The sequence below is a fragment of the Somniosus microcephalus genome, chromosome 11, assembly GCF_052327205.1.
Source record: "Somniosus microcephalus isolate GS21.2 chromosome 11, FLI_Smic_1.0, whole genome shotgun sequence".
In the NCBI taxonomy this organism is placed as follows: Eukaryota; Metazoa; Chordata; class Chondrichthyes; order Squaliformes; family Somniosidae; genus Somniosus; species Somniosus microcephalus.
Window position 1 is genome coordinate 114,048,219 of NC_140997.1, and position 20,843 is coordinate 114,069,061.

The 20,843-nt window shown below is 44.0% G+C and overlaps 1 protein-coding gene across 1 annotated transcript in view; it reads left to right on the forward strand.

Moving 5' to 3' along the window:
• Window positions 1–14,580, forward strand: part of LOC147110831 (rhodopsin) — a 149,183-nt gene extending 134,603 nt beyond the window's left edge. The window contains exons 2-5 of the mRNA XM_086001195.1: window positions 8,653–8,821; window positions 11,922–12,087; window positions 12,841–13,080; window positions 14,015–14,580. Coding sequence (XP_085857321.1) covers window positions 8,653–8,821; window positions 11,922–12,087; window positions 12,841–13,080; window positions 14,015–14,143 — 704 coding nt within the window. The 3' untranslated portion in view covers window positions 14,144–14,580. The remainder of the gene's footprint in view (window positions 1–8,652; window positions 8,822–11,921; window positions 12,088–12,840; window positions 13,081–14,014) is intronic.
• The last annotated feature ends 6,263 nt before the right edge of the window (window positions 14,581–20,843 follow it).

Here is a 20,843-nt window from a genome sequence, read left to right on the forward strand (position 1 = left end):
GGAGGTAATGCAGTCATTGGCTTTGTTGGAGTTGATGGTGTCATTGGCTTTGTCGGAGGTGATAATGTCATCAGGCTTGTTGGATGTGATGATGTCATTGTGTTTGTTGGAGATGTGGATGTTATTGGGTTTGTTGGATGTGATGCCATTGGGTTTGTTGGAGGAGATGTCATCATTGGGTTTGTTGGAGCTGATGATGTCTTTGGTTTTGATGGAGGTGATGGCTTCGGCTTTGTTGGAGGTGACGATGTCATCGGGTTTGTTGAATGTGATGATGTCATAGTGTTTGTTGGAGCTGATTATGTCATTCGCTTTGTTGGAGATGATGAAGTTTCTGGGTTTGTTGGAGATGATGATGCCGTTGTGTTTGTTGGAGGTCATGATGTCATTGGCTTTGTTGGAGCTGAGGATGTGATTGTGTTTTTTGGAGATGATGATATCATTGGATTTGTTGGAGGTGATGATGTCATTGGCTTCGCTGGAGGTGATGAAGTCATTGGCTTTGTTGGAGGTGATGATGTCATTGGCTTTGTGGGAGGTGATGATGCCATCAGGTTTATTGGACATGATGATGTCATTGGTTTTGTTCGAGGTGATTATGTCATCAGCTTTGTTGGATGTGATGATGTCATTGTGTTTGTTGGAGATGAGGATGTCATTGGGTTTGTTGGATGTGATGCCATTGGGTTTGTTGGAGGAGATGTGATCATTGGGTTTGTTGGAGCTGATGATGTCATAGGTTTTGATGGAGGTGATGTCTTCGGCTTTGTTGGAGGTGACGATGTCATCGGGTTTGTTGAATGTGATGATGTCATTGTGTTTGTTGGAGCTGATTATGTCATTCGCTTTGTTGGAGGTGATGATGTCATTGAGTATGTTGGAGGTGATGAATTCATTGGCTTTGTTGGAGGTGATGATATCATTGGCTTTGTTGGAGGTGATGATGTCATTGACTGTCAGAGATGATGATGTCATTGTGTTTGTTGAAGATGATGATGTCATTGGCTTTGTGGGAGGTGATGATGTCATCAGGTTTATTGGACATGATGTCATTGTGTTTGTTGGAGATGATGATGTCATTGGGTTTTTTGCATCTGATTATATCATTGGATTTGTTGGCAGTGCTAATGTCATTGGCTTTGTTGGAGTTGAGGACGACATTGCGCTTGTTGGAAGTGATTATGTCATTGGCTTTGTTGTAGGTGATGACGTCATTGACTTTGTTGGAAATGATGCTGTAATTGGCTTTGTTGGAGGTGCTATTATTGGCTTTGTTGGATGTGATGACGTCATCAGGTTTGTTGGATGTGATGATGTCATTGCGTTTGTCGGAGATGATGCTGTCATTGGGTTTGTTAGAGATGATGATGTCATTGGGTTTTTTGCATCTGATTATGTCATTGGATTTGTTGGAGGTGATGATGTCATTGGCTTTGTTGGAGGTGATGATGTCATTGGCTTTGTCGGAGGTGATGATGTCATTGTGTTTGTTGGAGATCATAATGTAATTGGATTAGCTGGAGGTGATTATGTCATTGGGTTTGTTGGTGGTGATTTTGTCATTGGGTTTGTTGGAGATGATGAAGTTGCTGGGTTTGTTGGAGATGATGCTGTCATTGGGTATGTTGGAGGTGATGATGTCATTGGCTTTGTTGGAGGTGATTTAGTTACTGGGCTTGTTGGAGGTGATGACGTCATTGACTTTGTTGGAAATGATGCTGTAATTGGCTTTGTTGGAGGTGATATTATTGGCTTTGTTGGATGTGATGACATCATCAGGTTTGTTGGATATGATGATGTCATTGTGTTTGTCGGAGATGATGCTGTCATTGGGTTTGTTAGAGATGATGATGTCATTGGGTTTTTTGGAGCCGATTGTGTCATTGGATTTGTTGGAGGTAATGATGTCATTGGCTTTGTTGAAGATGATGAAGTCACTGGGCTTGTTGGAGATGGTTATATCATTCACTTTGTTGGAGATGATGATGTCATTGGGTTTGTTGGAAGTGATTATGCCATTGGCTTTGTTGGAGGTGATGATGTCATTGGCTTTGTCGGAGGTGATGATGTCATTGTGTTTGTTGGAGATCATGATGTAATTGGATTAGTTGGAGGTGATTATGTCATTGGGTTTGTTGGTGGTGATGTTGTCATTGGGTTTGTTGGAGGTGATGAAGTCGCTGGGTTTGTTGGAGATGATGATGTCATTGGGTATGTTGGAGGTGATGATGTCATTGGCTTTGTTGGAGGTGATTTAGTTACTGGGCTTGTTGGAGATGATGATGTCATTGCATTTTTTGGAGCTGATTATGACATTTGCTCTTTTGGAGGTGATGATGTCATTGGTTTGTTGGAAGTGATGTTGTCATTGAGTTGTTGGAGGTGATGAAGTCATTGAGTTGTTGGAGGTGATGAAGTCATTGGCTTTGTTGGAGCTGATGGTGTCATTGGCTTTGTCGGAGGTGATGATGTCATCAGGTTTGTTGGATATGATGATGTCATTGTGTTTGTTGGAGATATGGATGTTATTGGGTTTGTTGGATGTGATGCCATTGGGTTTGTTGGAGGAGATGTCATCATTGGGTTTGTTGGAGCTGATGATGTCATTGGTTTTGATGGAGGTGATGGCTTCGGCTTTGTTGGAGGTGATAATGTCATCGGGTTTGTTGAATGTGATGATGTCATTGTGTTTGTTGGAGTTGATTATGTCATTCGCTTTGTTGGAGCTGAGGATGTGATTGCGTTTTTTGGAGATGATGATATCATTGGATTTGTTGCAGGTGATGATGTCATTGGCTTTGTTGGAGATGATGAAGTCATTGGCTTTGTTGGAGGTGATGATGTCATTAGCTTTGTGGGAGGTGATGATGTCATTAGGTTTATTGGACATGATGATGTCATTGTGCTTGTTGGAGATGATGATGTCATTGGTTTTGTTCGAGGTGATTATGTCATCAGCTTTGTTGGATGTGATGATGTCATTGTGTTTGTTGGAGATGAGGATGTCATTGGGTTTGTTGGATGTGATGCCATTGGGTTTGTTGGAGGAGATGTCATCATTGGGTTTGTTGGAGGAGATGTCATCATTGGGTTTGTTGGAGCTGATGATGTCATTGGTTTTGATGGAGGTGATGTCTTCGGCTTTGTTGGAGGTGATGATGTCATCGGGTTTGTTGAATGTGATGATGTAATTGTGTTTGTTGGAGCTGATTATGTCATTCGCTTTGTTGGAGATGATGATGTCATTGGGTTTGCTGGAACTGATGATGCCATTGGCTTTGTTGGAGGTGATGATGTCATTGGCTTTGTGGGAGGTGATGATGTCATCAGGTTTATTGGACATGATGATGTCATTGTGTTTGTTGGAGATGATGATGTCATTAGTTATGTCATTTTGTTTGTTGGTGGTGATGTTATGGGTTTTTTCGAGGTGAAGAAGTCACTGGGTTTGAAGGAGATGATGATGTCATTGGGTTTGTTTGAGATGATGTCATTGGGTTTGTTGGAGGTGATGATGTCATTGGATTTGTTGGAGATGATGATGTCAATGGCTTTGTTGGAGGTGATGATGTCATTGGATTTGTCGACGGTGATGATGTCAATGGCTTTGTTGGAGGTGATGATGTCATTGGGCTTCTTGGAAATGATGATGTCATTGGCTTTGTTGGAGGTGATGATGCCATCAGGTTTGTTAGATGTGATGGTGTCATTGTGTTTGTTGAGGTGATGCTGTCTTTGGGTTTGTTGCAGATGATGATGTCATTGGGCTAGTTCGAGCTGATTATGTCATTGGCTTTGTTGGAGGTGATGATGTCATTGAGTTTCTTGGAGGTGATGAAGTCATTGGCTTTGTTGGAGGTGATTATGTCATTGGGTTTGTTGCTGGTGATGTTGTCATTGGGTTTGTCGGAGGTGATGAAGTCTCTGCGTTTGCTGGAGATGTTGATGTCATTTGGGTTGTTGGAGGTGATGGTGTCATTGGCTTTGTTGGAGATGATGATGCCATTGGGTTTGTTGGAGATAATTATGTGATTGTTTTTTTTGGAGCTGAGGATGTCATTGGGTTTATTGGAGATGATGACGTCATTGGGTATGTTGGCGGTGATGATGTCATTGGCTTTGTTGGAGGTGATGATGTCATTGGGCTTGTTGGAAATGATGATGTCATTGGATTTGTTGGATGTGAGGATGTCATTGGGTTTATTGGAGTTGATGACGTCATTGGGTTTGTTTGAGGTGATGATGTCATTGTGTTTGTTGGAGATGATGTCATTGGGTCTGTTGGAGCTGAGGATGTGATTGGATTTATTGGAGGTGATGCTGTCATTGGGTTTGTTGGAGGTGATGATGTCCTTGGTTTTGTTGGTGGTGATGATGTCATTAGCTTTATTGGAGGTGATGATGTCATCAGGTTTGTTAGATGTGATGATGTCTTTGTGTTTGTCGGAGGTGATGCTGTCTTTGGGTTTGTTGGAGATGATGATGTCATTGGGTTAGTTGGAGCTGATTATTTAATTGGCTTGGTTGGAGGTGATGTTGTCGTTGGGTTTGTTGGAGGTGATGATGTCATTGGGTCTGTTGGAGCTGAGGATATGATTCGGGTTACTGGAGATGATGATATCATTGGGTTTGTTGGAGGTGATGATATCATTGGCTTTGTGGGAGGTGATGATGTCATTGTTTTTTTTGGAGGTGATGATGTCATTGGCCTTGTTGGAAATGATGATGTCATTGGCTTTGTTGGAGGTGATGATGTCATCAGGTTTGTTAGATGTGATGATGTCATTGTGGTTGTCGGAGGTGATGCTGTCTTTGGGTTTGTTGGACATGATGATGTCATTGGGTTAGTTGAACTGATTATGTCATTGGCTTTGTTGGAGGTGATGGTGTCATTGAATTTGTTGGAAGTGATGTTGTCGTTGGAGGTGATGATATCATTGGCTTTGTGGGAGGTGATGATGTCATTGTTTTTTTTTGGAGGTGATGATGTCATTGGCCTTGTTGGAAATGATGATGTCATTGGCTTTGTTGGAGGTGATGATGTCATCAGGTTTGTTAGATGTGATGATGTCATTGTGGTTGTCGGAGGTGATGCTGTCTTTGGGTTTGTTGGACATGATGATGTCATTGGGTTAGTTGAACTGATTATGTCATTGGCTTTGTTGGAGGTGATGGTGTCATTGAGCTTGTTGGAAGTGATGAAGTCATTGGCCTTGTTGGAGGTGATTATGTCATTGGGTTTGTTTGTGGTGATGTTGTCGTTGGGTTTGTCGGAGGTAATGATGTCATTGGTTTTGTTGGAGCTGAGGACGGCATTGGGTTTATTGGAGATGATGACGTCATTGGGTTTGTTGGAGGTGATGATGTCATAGTATTTGTTGGAGATGATGATGTCATTGGGTCTGTTGGAGCTGAGGATGTGATTGGGTTTATTGGAGATGATGATGTCATTGGGTTTGTTGGAGGTGATGATGTCATTGGCTTTGTTGGATGTGACGATGTCATTGGCTTTGCTAGAAATTATGAAGTCATTGACTTTGTTGGAGGTGATGATATCATTGGCTTTGTGGGAGGTGATGATGTCATCAGCTTTGTTGGACGTGATGACATCATTGTGTTTGTTGGAGATGATGATGTCATTGGGTTTGTTGGAGCTGAGGATATGATTGGGTTTATTGGAGATGATGATGTCATTTTTTTTGCTGGAGTTGATGATGTCATTGGCTTTGTTGGACGTGATGATGTCATTGGCTTTGATAGAAGTTATGAAGTCATTGGCTTTGTTGGAGGTGATAATGTCATTGGCTTTGTTTGAGGTGATGAAGTCACTGGGTTTGTTGGAGATGATGAAGTTACTGTGTTTGTTGGAGATGAAGATTTCATTGGGTTTGTTGGAGATGATGATATCATTGGGTTTATTGGAGGTGATGCTGTCAATGGGTTTGTTGGAGATAATGATGTCATTGGGTTTGTTGAGGTGATGTTATTGAGTTTTTTGGAGGTGATGTCATTCACTTTGCTGGAGGTGATGTCATTGGGTTTGTTGGAGGTCTCAATATCATTTGGTTTTTTGGTGATGATGTCCTTGGGTTTGTTGAAGATAATATCATTGGGTATGTTGGAGATGATGTCATTCGGTTTGTTTGAGGTCATGATATCAATGGGTTTGTTGGAGATGTTGTCATTGGGTTTGTTGGTGCTTATATCATTGGGTTAGCTGAAGGTGATGTTGTTGGGTATGTTGGCGCTGATGATGTCATTGTTTTTGCTGGAGGTGATGGCATTGTGTTTGTTGGAGGTGATTATTTCATTGTATTTTTTGGAGGTGATGTCATTGTGCTTGTTGGAGGAGATATCATTGGGTTTGTTGGAGTGGATGGCATCATTGGGTTTGTTGGAGGAGGTGATGGCATTGGCTTTGTTGGAAGTGATAATGTAATTGGGCTTCGTTAGAGGCGATGATGTCATTGGCTTTGTTGGAGGTGATGATTTCATTGGCTTTGCTGGAGGTGATGATGCCATTGGCTGTATTGGAGGTGATGATATCATCTGGCTTGTTGGACATTATGATGTCATTGGGTTTGTTGGAGGTGATGATGTCATTGAGTTTGTTGGAGGTGATGAAGTCATTGGGTTTGTTGGAGGTGATGATGTCATTGAGTTTGTTGGAGGTGATGAAGTCACTGGGTTTGTTGGAGATGACAATGTCATTGGGTTTGTTGGAGGTGATTATGTCATTGAGTTTGTTGGAGATGATGATGTCATTGGGTTTATTGGAGATGATGATGTCATTAGGTTTATAGGAGGTGATGATGTCATTGCATTTGTTGCAGGTGATGAAGTCACTGGGTTTGTTGAAGATGATGTCATTGGATTTGTTGGAGATGATGATGCCATTGGGTTTATTGGAGATGATAATGTCTTTGGGTTTGTTCTACATGATGATGTCATTGGGTTTGTTGGTGGTGATGTTATTGGGTTTGTTGGAGGTGATGTCATTGGGTTTGTTGGAGGTCACAATGTCATTGGGTTTATTGGAGATGATGTCATTGGGTTTGTTGGAGGTGATGTTGTTGGGTATGTTGGAGGTGAAGATGTCATTGCATTTGTTGGAGATGCTGCCATTGGGTTTGTTGGTTTTGATGTAATTGGGTTTGTTGTAGGTGATGTCATTGTGTTTGTTGAAGGAGATTAAGTCACTGGGTTTGTTGGAGATGACGATGTCATTGGGTTTGTTGGAGGTGATTATGTCATTGAATTTGTTGGAGATGATGATGTCATTGTGTTTGTTGGAGATGATGATGTCATTGGGTTAGTTGGAGATGATGATGTCGTTGGGTTTATTGGAGATGATTATGTCATTTGGTTTATTGGAGGTGATGATGTCATTGGGTTAGTTGCAGGTGATGAAGTCACTGGGTTTGTTGGAGATGATGATGTCATTGGATTTGTTTGAGATTATGATGTCATTGGGTTTATTGGAGATGATAATGTCATTGTGTTTGTTGGAGATGATTATGTCATTGAGTTTATTGGAGATGATATTGTCATTGGGTATGTTGGAGGTGATAATGTCATTGGTTTATTGGAGATGATGATGTCATTGGGTTTATTGGAGATGATATTGTCATTGGGTATGTTGGAGGTGATAATGTCATTGGGTTTATTGGAGATGATGATGTCATTGGGTATGTTGGAGGTGATAATGTCATTGGGTTTATTGGAGATGATGATGTCATTGGGTTTATTGGAGATGATATTGTCATTGGGTATGTTGGAGGTGATAATGTCATTGGGTTTATTGGAGATGATGATGTCATTGGGTTTATTGGAGATGATAGTGTCATTGGGTTTATTGGAGATGATGATGTCATTGGGTTTATTGGAGGTGATGATGTCATTGGGTTTATTGGAGATGATGCTGTCATTGGGTTTATTGGAGATGATGATGTCATTGGGTTTATTGGAGATGATAATGTCATTGGGTTTATTGGAGATGATAATGTCATTGGGTTTGTTGGAGGTGATGATGTCATTGGGTTTGTTCGGGATGATGGCATTGGATTTGTTGGAGGTGATGATGTCATTGGGTTTGTTGGAGGTGATGATGTAATTGGGTTTGTTGGAGGTGATGATGTCATTGGGGTTGTTGGTGATGTTGATGTCATTGGGGTTGTTGGAGATTATGTCATTGGCTTTGTTGGAGGTGATAGAATCATAGAAATTTATGGCACATTCAATGTAGGTGATTCGACCCATCATGTCTTTGCCAGTTGAAAAGCTGCTATCCAACCTTATCCCACTTTCCAGTTCTTAGTCCATAGTCTTGTAGGTTACGGCACTTCAAGTGCATATCCAAGTACTTTTTAATTGTGATGAGGGTTGCTGCCTCTACCACCCTTTCAAGCAGTGAGTTCCATACCCCCACCACCCTCTGGGTGAAATAGGGTCTCCTCAACCCCCTTCTACCAATTACTTTAAATCTATGCCCTTGGTTATCGACCGATCTACTCTATCCAAGCCCCTCATAATTTTATACATTGGGTTTGTTGGAGATGAGTTTGTAATTGATTTTGTTGCAGATGATACTGTTACGGATTGGTGCTTTCTGTGCCGGGGACTGACTGTTTTTTCTCTAATTCTCTCCCGCAGGTGAAATCAGTCTTTGGTGCCTTGTGGTTTTGGCTATTGAACGATACGTGGTTGTCTGTAAACCCATGAGCAACTTCCGGTTTGGCAGCCAACATGCCCTGATGGGCATTATCTTCACATGGACCATGGCTCTGTCTTGTGCCCTTCCCCCGCTGATCGGATGGTCCAGGTAGTTACACTTGCAATACAATACATCCTGTTCAGCACACCCTCCATACCCCCGGGCTCATCTCACAGTAATGCTTTCCTTTCAGATAAGCTAGATCCCAACATATTGAAACCCTCAATCATAGCATCATAGAATCATTGAAAGTTACAGCATGGAAAGAGGCCATTTCGGCTCATTGTGTCCGCGTCGGCCAGCAAAGAGCTATCCAGCCTAATCCCACTTCCCAGCTCTTGGTCCGTAGCCCTGCAGGTTACAGCATCCCAAGTGCACATCCAAGTACTATTTAAATGTGGTTAAGGTTCCTGCCTCTACCACCCTTTCAGGCAGTGAGTTCTAGATCCCCACAATCCTCTGGGTGAAGAAATTTCCCCTCAAATCCCCTCTAAACCTTCCACCAATTACCTTAAATCTGTGCCCCCTGGTTTTTGACCCCTCTGCTAAGGGAAATAGGTCCTTTCTATCCACTTTATCTAGGCCCCTCATAATTTTATACACCTCAATAAGGTCTCCCCTCAGCCTCCTCTGTTCCAAGGAAAACAGACCCAGCCTATCCAGTCTTTCCTGATAGCTAAGATTCTCTACTCCCAGCAACATCCTTGTAAATCTCTGCACCCTCTCTAGTGCAATCACATCTTTCCTGTAATGTGGTGACCAGAACTCTAGCTGAGGCTTAACTAGCATTTTATACAGTTGAAGCATATTCCCCCTGCTCTTGTATTCTATGCCATCTATATATATAAACGAGTCAATCTGTCTGTCCTTCTGTCTGTCCTCGGGTGTGCGTCTGTCCGGCTATGCGCTCGAAAGTTATATGGCGTACCTACGCACGCGTTGCCTCCGAAGAAAGCTTCCGCTTCCGGGACGCTCGTAAGCATATTTACTTTTCGGTCGGACGAAAATTGTTCGCGCCTTATGCAAAAAACCTTCAAAATTAAACTCATTATCTGCTAGCATTGATTGACTGATGTCAAGGTTCGACCAATCCTGTGCCGTCACGATTGACCAATCCTACAGTACGGTCCCCTGATGGTTGGCCAATCGGTGTGTGTGTGTGTGGGCGGGGCTAATCGTTTTCATCTCGGGGATCTGGCAGCCATTGTTTCACTGCCATGACTTCAGCTTCCAGCTCAAACTACTTTGAAAAAGTTAGTATCTCTTTTAAAAATAACATAAGATTTACCAAAAACGTTTTATAAGTACTTTCACTTTCATCTTTTAAGGTATTAAAAGGTAGAAATGTTGCCCGGCAGCAGATTCACACAGGGAGAGAGAGACAGGGCCTGAAAGCCCTTTGATCATCCAGCTTTGAAAAAGTTAGTTTCTCTTTTAAAAATAACATAAGATTTACCAAAAACCTTTTATAAGTACTTTCACTTTCATCTTTCAAGGTATTAAAAGGTAGAAATGTTGCCCGGCACCAGATTCACAGAGGGACAGACAGACAGGGCCTGAAAGCCTGGTACTTGATTTAAAATGTTGCCCGGCAGCAGATTCACAGAGGGACACAGACAGGCCCCAAAGCCTGGCACTCGATTTAAACCGCCCAGCCCAAAACAGCCCTGGCAAAGCCGGGCTCCCCCAGCTAGTGGCTAATAAAGGCAAGCATTCCGTATGCCTTCTTAACCATCTTATCTACCTGGCCTCTACCTTCAGGGATCTGTGGACATGCACTCCAAGGTCCCGTTGTTCCTCTACACTACTCAGTGTCCTACCATTTAATGTGTATTCCCTTTCCTTGTTAGCCCTCCCCAAATGCAGTACCTCACACTTCTCTGGATTGAATTCTATTTGCCACTGTTCTGCCCACCTGACCAATTTATTGATATCTTCCTGCAGTCTACAGCTTCCTTCTTCAGTATCAGCCACACAGCCGATTTTAGTATCATCTGCAGACTTCTTAATCATACCCCCTATATTCAAGTCTAGATCATTGATATATACCACAAAAAGCAAGGGACTTAGTATTGAGCCTTGCGGAACTCCACTGGAAACAGCCTTCCAGTCACAAAAACACCCATCAACCATTACCCTCTGCTTCCTATCTCCGAGCCAGTTTTGAATCCAACTTGACACTTTGCCCTGGATCCCATGGGCTTTTAAGTTCATGACCAGTCTACCATGTGGAACCTTGTCAAAAGCCTTGCTAAACTACATCAAACACACTACCCTCATCTACCCTCCTTGTTACATCCTCAAAAAATTCAATCAAGTTTGTCAGACACGACCTTCCCTTAACAAATTTGTGCTATCCTTGATTAATCCGTGTCTTTCTAAATGAAGATTTATCCTGTCCTTCAGAATTCTTTTCAATAATTTTCCCACCACCGAGGTTAGGCTGACTGGCCTGTAATTACTCGGTCTATCCTTTTCTCCCTTTTTAAACAAGGGTACCACATTAGCAGTCCTCTAGTCCTCCGGCACCACACCTGAAGACAGAAAGGATTGAAAAATGATGGTCAGGGCCTCTGCTATTTCCTCTTTTGCTTCGCCTAATGGGATCGGATCTCACTTAAATTGCAGCACCTGAATTGTTAGCCTGTCTAGTCCTGCCATTACCAACAAAAGTAGATGAAATGTTATTTAACAGGGGACTTAAAACAGAACCCAGCAGATGTGTTTAAACACACCTCATTTCAGTCAGTGAGACTGTCAGCTGTGGGACAGTGGTAGCACTCTCATCTCTGTGTTAGATGGTCATGGGTTCAAGTCCCACTAAAGCACAAAATCCAGGCTGACACTCGTGTGCAGTAATGCAGGAGTGCTGCTCTTTTGGTGGTGCTGGCTTTTGGTGAGGCATTAAACCGAGGCCCCGTTTGCCCTTTCAGGCGGGTGTAAAAGATTGCACGGCACTAATCGAAGAGCAAGGGAGTTCTCCCCATGTCCTGACCAATATTTATCCTTCAACCAACATCGCTGAAACAGATTATTTGGTTGTTATCTCTGCTGTTTGTGGGAGCTTGCTGTGCGAAAATTGGCTGCCACATTTCCTACATTACAAGAGTGACTACACTTCAAAGGTACTCCTGAGGTCGTGAAAGGCCCTATATAAATGCAAGTCTTTTTTCATTCTTGTAACCTGAAGAGTTCCTTACCTTTGCAGGTATATCCCCGAGGGAATGCAATGCTCGTGTGGGGTTGACTACTTCACCCCGAAACCTGAAATCAATAATGAGTCCTTCGTCATCTACATGTTTGTCGTCCACTTCTCCATCCCACTGGCTGTTATATTCTTTTGCTACGGCCGCCTGGTCTGCACAGTCAAAGAGGTGATTTCAAAGCCGTTTCTGAGTTCGTTCTGTTTGATCATGTATTATATTATAGTCAAGTATGTTCTAAGACCAGCGGCTTGATTGTTCTGGTAGCTAGGGGTAGGACTGATGCTTTCTTTTTAATATTCATTCTCGGGATATGGGTGACACTGGCAAGGCTGCATTGAATGGTCGTCCCAAGTGGCCCTGACAGTGTAGTGATAGACTAGAGTCACATGAGAACAGATTTCCTTCCCTGAAGGACATTAGTGACCAACTACAATAACAGAAAATGCTGGGAACACTCAGCAGGTCAGGCAGCATCTGTGGAGAGAGAAACAGAGATAACGGTTCAGGTCGATGACCTTTCATCAGAGACCTAGCTGAGTTTTTCCGACAATCTGACAGTTTTCCTGGTCGTTTTATCAGGTGCCAGCCCACAAATTACCTGATTTACTGAGTTCAGTTTCCCAACTTGACATGGTGGGATTTAAATTCATGGGTTGCTTGTCCATGACTATAAGCACTAGGATAGCGTACCCTCCACTCCACATCTGTTTGTGATCTGGGCTCTGGATCTTTGTTGATTTGAATGTCATGTTCAAGGAGCATTGGTAATCCCAGTCTGTCGCACCCACCTTGTTTGCCGATCAGTAAACAGGGTAATGTGCCTGCCCCTGCACTGACTGAGATCCGAGTGCCCGGACCGGTGACCATCCTGTGCAGACTGTCCTCATCCCCCGATACTCACCGCGCTTTCCTCACCCACAGGCCGCAGCCCAGCAGCAAGAATCAGAATCCACCCAGAGGGCCGAGAGGGAAGTCACTCGCATGGTGGTCATCATGGTCATCGCCTTCCTCATCTGTTGGGTGCCGTACGCTGGAGTGGCTGCCTACTCTTTCGCCAACCAAGGCAGCGAGATGGGGCCGATCGTCATGACCCTCCCATCTTTCTTTGCCAAAGGCTCAGCTCTGTACAACATTCTAATTTACATCCTGATGAACAGACAGGTAGGAGGCCAGTGTCTCTCTCTCTCTCTCTCTGTGTCTCGCTCTGTGTCTATGTCTGTGTGTCTGTCTCTCTCTGTCTGTGTGTGCATGTCTCTCTCTCTCTCTGTCTCAGTCTCTCTCTCTGACTATGTCTGTGTGTCTCTCTCTTTCTCTGTGTCTCTGTCTCTCTCTGACTGTGTCTGTGTGTGTGTCTCTCTCTCTCTCTCTGACTGTCTGTTTGTCTCTCCCTCTGTGTCTCTGTCTCTCTCTCTCTGACTGTGTCTGTCTCTCTCTCTCTCTCTGTCTCAGTCTCTCTCTCTCTGACTATGTCTGTGTGTGTGTGTCTCTCTCTGTGTCTCTGTCTCCCTCTGACTGTGCCTGTGTGTCTCTCTCTGTCTCTCTCTCTGACTGTGTCTGTGTCTCTCTCTGACTGTGTCTGTGTGTGTGTCTCTCTCTGTCTCTCTCTCTCTGACTGTGTCTGTGTGTGTGTCTCTCTCTCTGTGTCTCTGTCTCTCTCTCTCTGTGTCTCTCTCTGTGTCTCTGTCTCTCTCGCTCCCTGTGTTTGTGTGTGCGTGTGTCTCTCTCTCTCTCTCTGACTGTGTCTGTGTCTCTCTCTCTGTGTCTCTGTCTCTCTCTCTCTCTCTGACTGTGTGTGTGTGTGTGTGTCTCTCTCTCTCTATTCCTGAATGCTTACAGGCCAAACCATGATCAATGTGGCGTGCCGCGCCATCCGGTATGGAATGACCTAGCGACACCATATTGGGATCTGCAGTGCCCGTCATACACCTGAAAAACCGGACGCTGCGCAATCAGATTGCCAGGCTGCAATCTCTGAAGTGTGACCATTGCAAATGACTCTCCATGCTGAGATGTGAGGGCCTGACCGGCGCACTCTGCTCTTTAGTCGTACATCTGCTCGAGCCGAAAGTGACTCTGTTTCCTTTTCTCTTCCTAGTTCCGTAACTGCATGATCACCACCATTTGTTGCGGCAAGAACCCATTCGAAGAGGAGGAGTCCACCTCGGCCAGTGCCAGCAAGACCGAGGCTTCCTCCGTCTCCTCCAGCCAGGTGGCCCCTGCATAAAACCCCAGCTCGGCAAACTCAAGCGAGCCCGAGGCCAGCACAGCGCCTCTAAGCTGTATCTTCTAAACAAACTGATTGCGTTGAGGTTTGAAGGCCCAAGATTTTAAAATCAAAACAAGTCCAAGAGATATAAAATAGTGGAACTTTTCAACTGTGTGGCGAATATTTGAACAGAGCGAATCATTCCGTGCTGAGCTTTGCGAGAAAACCCTAAGAGTCCGACAGTAAGTGCTCCCAAACTGGCGTGTTGTGAGGATATTGTACATTACTACATACGGGTCGGCAGCCCAGGTTTCTAGGACTTCGCATTGTTTTTAAAGTCCAATGCTTTAAAAAAAAATCCTCTAATTGTCTGCACTCAAATGCAGCTTCCCTGCCCAGGTCTGATCTAGCAGCTATAGAACCAATACAAGTTAATAAAGAGCAGATTGCAAATAGCCCGTCTCCTGGTTTTCATTCCATTCAATCTCCATCTGCAGCTGTCTCCCAAGAAGCTGCGTTTCCTCTTTGGTGCTATTCCTCCCCCAACTCTCTATAAAGCCCATGACTAAGACTTGGAGCCCTCGCTCCCTTATCTGAGAGGACAAATGTAAGAAGTCACACAACACCAGGTTATAGTCCAACAGCTTTATTTGAAATCACAAGCTTTCGGAGCGCTGCTACTTCGTCAGGTGAAGTGGAGAGATGCATAAAGACACAACTTATATAGTCAGAGAATAATGTCAGATGTTTACAGGTAATCTTTCTAACTGCCATTTATCACACCTCGGCAGAGAGATAATCACAGCAATCAAAGGTGTGAATGGTGTCCAAACAGGTCAGTCAGGAAAACATTACACCAAAGAACAATGAGGTGGGGTCACAAGGGGTCAAATGTTGCAGATGCTGGGGTCTGTATGAAAAACAGACAAAAAACATTTTTTTTGCTGGAAATCACAGCAGGTCTGGCCGCATCTGTGTGGAGAGAACAAGCCTGTGTTCTCTCCACACAGATGCGGCCAGACCTGCTGTGATTTCCAGCAAAAAAAATGTTTTTTGTCTGTTTTTCATACAGACCCCAGCATCTGCAACATTTTACTCCTTGTGACCCCACCTCATTGTTCTTTGATGTAATGTTTTCCTGACTGACCTGTTTGGACACCATTCACACCTTTGATTGCTGTGATTATCTCTCTGCCGAGGTGTGATAAATGGCAGTTAGAAAGATTACCTGTAAACATCTGACATTATTCTCTGACTATATAAGCTGTGTTTTTATGCATCTCTCCACTTCACCTGACGAAGGAGCAGTGCTCCGAAAGCTTGTGATTTCAAATAAAGCTGTTGGACTATAACCTGGTGTTGTGTGACTTCTTACATTTGTCCACCCCAGTCCAACTCCGGCATCTCCACACTTATCTGAGAGGGTGAGGATTCTCACCTAACCCCTCCCTCACTCTTCAACATGTTTTTGTTCTGATAATTGATCCCCATTTTCTCTCTCTGTGCAAATCTTTTCATTCTCTCCACTTTGATACACCTGAATCTTCTCTCTTGTTTCCCCGGAGTTAAATCCCCTCTCCTCCACTCTCGCTCCTCCCTACATCGTCACTGTGTTGAAATTAAGAGTTAAATCTCCATCTCCTATGCTGACTCATCCTCCCTCAGTCTATCTTTCCTCCTTCAGTCTACAGACTTTTAATACCCAAACCTGGCATCACCCAACTAGTACCAGCCTGATTTACCTTGGACCTGCCTCTTTCACTTTGTTCCACCTCAGCCCTGGCTCCTGCTTTTCTCAATTAAGTAAAAAGGATTCTATGGAAAAATGGCATAACTCAAGTAACCTTTTATAAACCTATTCTTTATTAATGCGGCTGCATTGATAACAATGCAATTCGAAATTGCTCTGAATTTTTCCTCTGTTTTGGTGTCACGGTATCTGGTCTCACCCAATGCCACCCATACCCTTTCAGAATACCACTGATATGACAGTGCGAGTGCAATTCTGTAAGTCTTCAGAAGACCCAGTAGCACCAGAAGTTGGTCACAGCCTTCTGTCTGGTCCTTCCTGATTTCTCCCCATTTGCCATTCATCAGAAACTTAACAGGACCAGCCACATAAATGCCATGGCTCAGAGGCTGGGTATTATGTGGTGAGTGTCTCACCTCCTGACTCCCCAACACCTCTCCAGTACCTACAAGGCAGAAGTCAGGAGTGCGATGGAATACTCTCCACTTGCCTGGATGAGTCCAGCTCCAACAACACTCAAGAAACTACACCATCCAGGACAAAGCAGCTCGCTTGATCAGCAGCTCAACTATCACCTCAAATATCCACTCCCTCTACCACCGGCGTACCGTGGCTGCAGTGTGTACCACCTACAAGATGCGCTGCAGCAATTCGCCAAGGCGTCTTCAACATCGCCTACCAGGTGCATGGTAACACCACTACCTCCAATTGCACCTCCAAGTCACACACCATCCTGACTTGACATATATTTCTGTTTCTTCATCATCGCTGGGTCAGAATCCTGGAACTCCCAGCCTAACAGCACTATGGGGGTACCTTCACTACACGGATTGCAGTGGGCCAAGAAGGTGGCTCACCACCACCTTCTCAAGCGCAACTAGGGATGGGCAATAAATAAAGGCCTTATCAGTGACACCCATATCCTGAGAATGAATAAAAAGAGGTCAGTTGCTAACGTGCTCCTGGCTTCATGCGTGACTGTCTGCTGCTGGATATAGGCTTGGAGATGGGGGCAAATTACAGGAAGCTTGAACTTATTTGGTCTTAAAACAGTTTTCTTGGTCCCGAACAAGTCATCTTTACTGTACACTCAGTAAACACAACATTCAGTAAACACATCAGTTCTGCCAACCCCAACGCCTCATAAATCAGGAGACAAAATCTTAAAAATCATGAGATTTGGTAAGAAATCATGAGTTGCTATTTTTCTCTGAACATAAAGCAATATAGATTGACAGTTGGTTTATAAACCTCATCAGTGGATTTATTTAATCTCTAACAGGTCACAGCTCTTTACAAAAACCATATTGCTGCATCTGAAAATGCTTTACAAAAAACTTTAAAAAATAATCCGACCTGTTATCACCACCAACACAACACAACCACCATGCAATGCAGTCCCTGCAGCTGCCAACCAAAGGTAAGTTTTGGGGGGAAAAATCTAAAACACCTTCCCATGGAGACAGGAGGCATGATCAAGCCCCCTTCTGGGACTTGCCTGAGGTCAGCTGTTGGCATTGATGTCTTTGCTCAAGCAAGCTGCCCGTGGAGGCGTGACCATTGTCGCAGCTGGCCCCCAGTAGGCAGATGTAGCCCGAGGACTGATTTCTATCAATCCTCGGGCCTCTTGCTTCCAAGGCCCCCATAAGAACATAAGAACATAAGAAATAGGAGCAGGAGTCGGCCATACGGCCCCTCGGGCCTGCTCCGCCATTCAATAGGATCATGGCTGTTCTGAATCTAGACTCACGTCCACTTCCCTGCCCTCTCCCCGTAACCCCTAATTCCCTTATCTGCTAGGACAATGTCTATCTCCATTTTAAATTTATTTAATGTTGCAGCTTCCACAGCTCTCTGGGGTAGCAAATTCCATAGATTTACTACCCTCTGAGTGAAGAAGTTTCTCCTCATCTCAATTTTGAAAGGGCAGCCCCTTATTCTAAGATTATGCCCCCTAGTTCTAGTCTCACCCATCAGTGGAAACATCCTCACCGCATCCACCCGATCAAGCCCCCTCACAATCTTATATGTTTCGATAAGATCACCTCTCATTCTTCTGAACTCCAATGAGTAGAGTCCCAACCTATTCAACCTTTCCTCATACGTCAATCCGTGTTATAAAAAAATTCGGCGACCCCCTGTAACACAATGAGTATTTTTTCTGTATAAAAATTAGTTATACAATTAAGCATATGTATTTATTATTATTTTGTTTTACTTACTTATTGTAAAAGCGTGTAGCTCTGGGCCATCTGCAAGGTTTGTTTCTTCTTGTTGTTGAAGGAAGGAATGAGGTTCCTGGGCTGGTTGAGGGTGTGCGTCAAGCCATGTATCCTCCTCTCCCTGGTGTTGGCGGCCAGCCTTCTCTGCTTCTGCATGCCGTTGACATGCCTGCTCAGCGGGGCTCGCTGCTGGCAGCCTAGATCCTCCAGACCCATACCCTGCAGCTTGCATAGCTCCCACACTTTGATCGGGCTCTTACTCCGGCCGGTGCACCGCACAGACTCGTCGAAATCCGCACCGGGTCCCAGCAGCAACTCTTCGGACAACCCAGGTGACAGGTAGTGCAAAGCAGGTACAAGCCAGGCTCGTGGGTTGGTGTTCAGCAGGGAGAGTGCAGCCGCCACCTGCAGGCACCCCTGAGCTGTCTGCTGAGGGTGATAATATTGCTGCTGCTGCTGCTGCAGACACCTCCGAGACTCTCCCCAGAGCTGGTTGGATTCCTTTCTGCATATTTTCCAGCTTTGGACTGGTCGCCCCGCTCGGACCTCTCAAAGAATAGTATAGCACAGAAGGAGGTCAATCGATCCATTGAGTCTGCGCTGGCTCTTTCGAAGAGCAATCCAGTAAGTCCCATTTCCCAGCTCTTTTCCCATATCCCTGCAAATGTTTTCCTTCAAGTACTTATTGAATTCCCTTTTGAAAACAACTATTGAATTTGTTTCCACCACCCTATCAGGCAGTGCATTCCAAATCCTAACCATTCTGTTGTGTAAAAATGTTTTCCCTCATGTCCCCTCTGATTCCTTTGCCAATCATATTAACAGTAAACAATATATTTACTGTTGCCCCCTGGTCTAAATTACTTAGCACCTCCTTCCTCCGCTGCACCGAATTCCCACTCTTACCAAATTCCCATCACCACTCTGATTAGCAGGTTCTCCCAACTGTGTGCATGCAGCTTGGCTAATGTACGAGTGCTTGGCTTTCTAAGAACACTGCCGGTCACAAAGCCTCCTTGGTTAACTAAGAAAGCTAAGGATGGCGTTAAATTGAAAGAAAAGGCATACTATGTTGCGAAGATTAGTGGTAGGCCAGAGGATTGGGAAATTTTTAGAAACCAGCAAAGGATGACTAAAAAAATAATAAAGAGGGAGAAGATAGATTATGAGAGTAAACTAGCAAAACATATAAAAACAGAGTAAGAGCTTCTACAGGTATATAAAAAGGAAGAGAGTAGCTAAAGTAAATGTTGGTCCCTTAGAGGATGAGACTGGGGAATTAATAATGGGAAACAGGGAAATGGCAGAGGCATTGAACAAATATTTTGTATCGGACTTCATGGTAGAAGACACTAAAAGCATCCCAGTAATAATTGATAATCAAGGGGCAATAGGGAGGGAGGAACTTAAAACAATCACTATCACTAGAGAAAAGTACTAGGCAAACTAAAGGGACCAAAGGCTGCCAAGTCCCCTGGACCTGATGGCCTGCATCCTAGGGTCTTAAAAGAAGTGACTGCAGAGATAGTGGATGCATTGGTTGTAATCTACCAAAATTCCCTGGATTCTGTAGCGGTTCCAGCAGATTGGAAAACTGCAAATGTAACATCCCTATTTAAGGAAGGAGGAAGACAGAAAGAAGGAAACTATAGGCCATTTAACCTAACATCTGTCATTGGGAAAATACTGGAATCCATTATTAAGGAATGGTGTGGAGATGCCGGAGTTGGACTGGGGTGGACAAATGTAAGAAGTCACACAACACCAGGTTATAGTCCAACAGCTTTATTTGAAGTCACAAGCTTTCGGAGCGCTGCTCCTTCATCAGGTGAAGTGGAGAGATGCATAAAGACACAGCTTATATAGTCAGAGAATAATGTCAGATGTTTACAGGTAATCTTTCTAACTGCCATTTATCACACCTCAGCGGAGAGATAATCACAGCAATCAAAGGTGTGAATGGTGTCCAAACAGGCCAGTCAGGAAAACATTACATCAAAGAACAATGAGGTGGGGTCACAAGGGGTCAAATGTTGCAGATGCTGGGGTCTGTGTGAAGAACAAAAAAACAGACAAAAAACATTTTTTTTGCTGGAAATCACAGCAGGTCTGGCCGCATCTGTGCGGCCTTCGAGACACACGACAACGCAAAATCGTCGAGCAGAAACTGATAGCCAAATTCTGCACCCATGAGGACGGCCTGAACCGGGATCTTGGGTTCATGTCACGCTACATGTAACCCCACCTGACATAGGGTCATCCAGACTCGAGTCGTTGTTGGCTTGTTCTCTCTACACAGATGCGGCCGGACCTGCTGTGATTTCCAGCAAAAAAAATGTTTTTTGTCTGTTTTTTTGTTCTTTACACAGACCCCAGCATCTGCAACATTTGACCCCTTGTGACCCCACCTCATTGTTCTTTGATGTAATGTTTTCCTGACTGACCTGTTTGGACACCATTCACACCTTTGATTGCTGTGATTATCTCTCTGCCGAGGTGTGATAAATGGCAGTTAGAAAGATTACCTATAAACATCTGACATTATTCTCTGACTATATAAGCTGTGTCTTTATGCATCTCTCCACTTCACCTGATGAAGGAGCAGCGCTCCGAAAGCTTGTGACTTCAAATAAAGCTGTTGGACTATAACCTGGTGTTGTGTGACTTCTTACAATTATTAAGGAAGTAATAGCAGGACATTTAGAAAATCATAATACAATCAAGCAGAGTCAATATGGTTTTATGA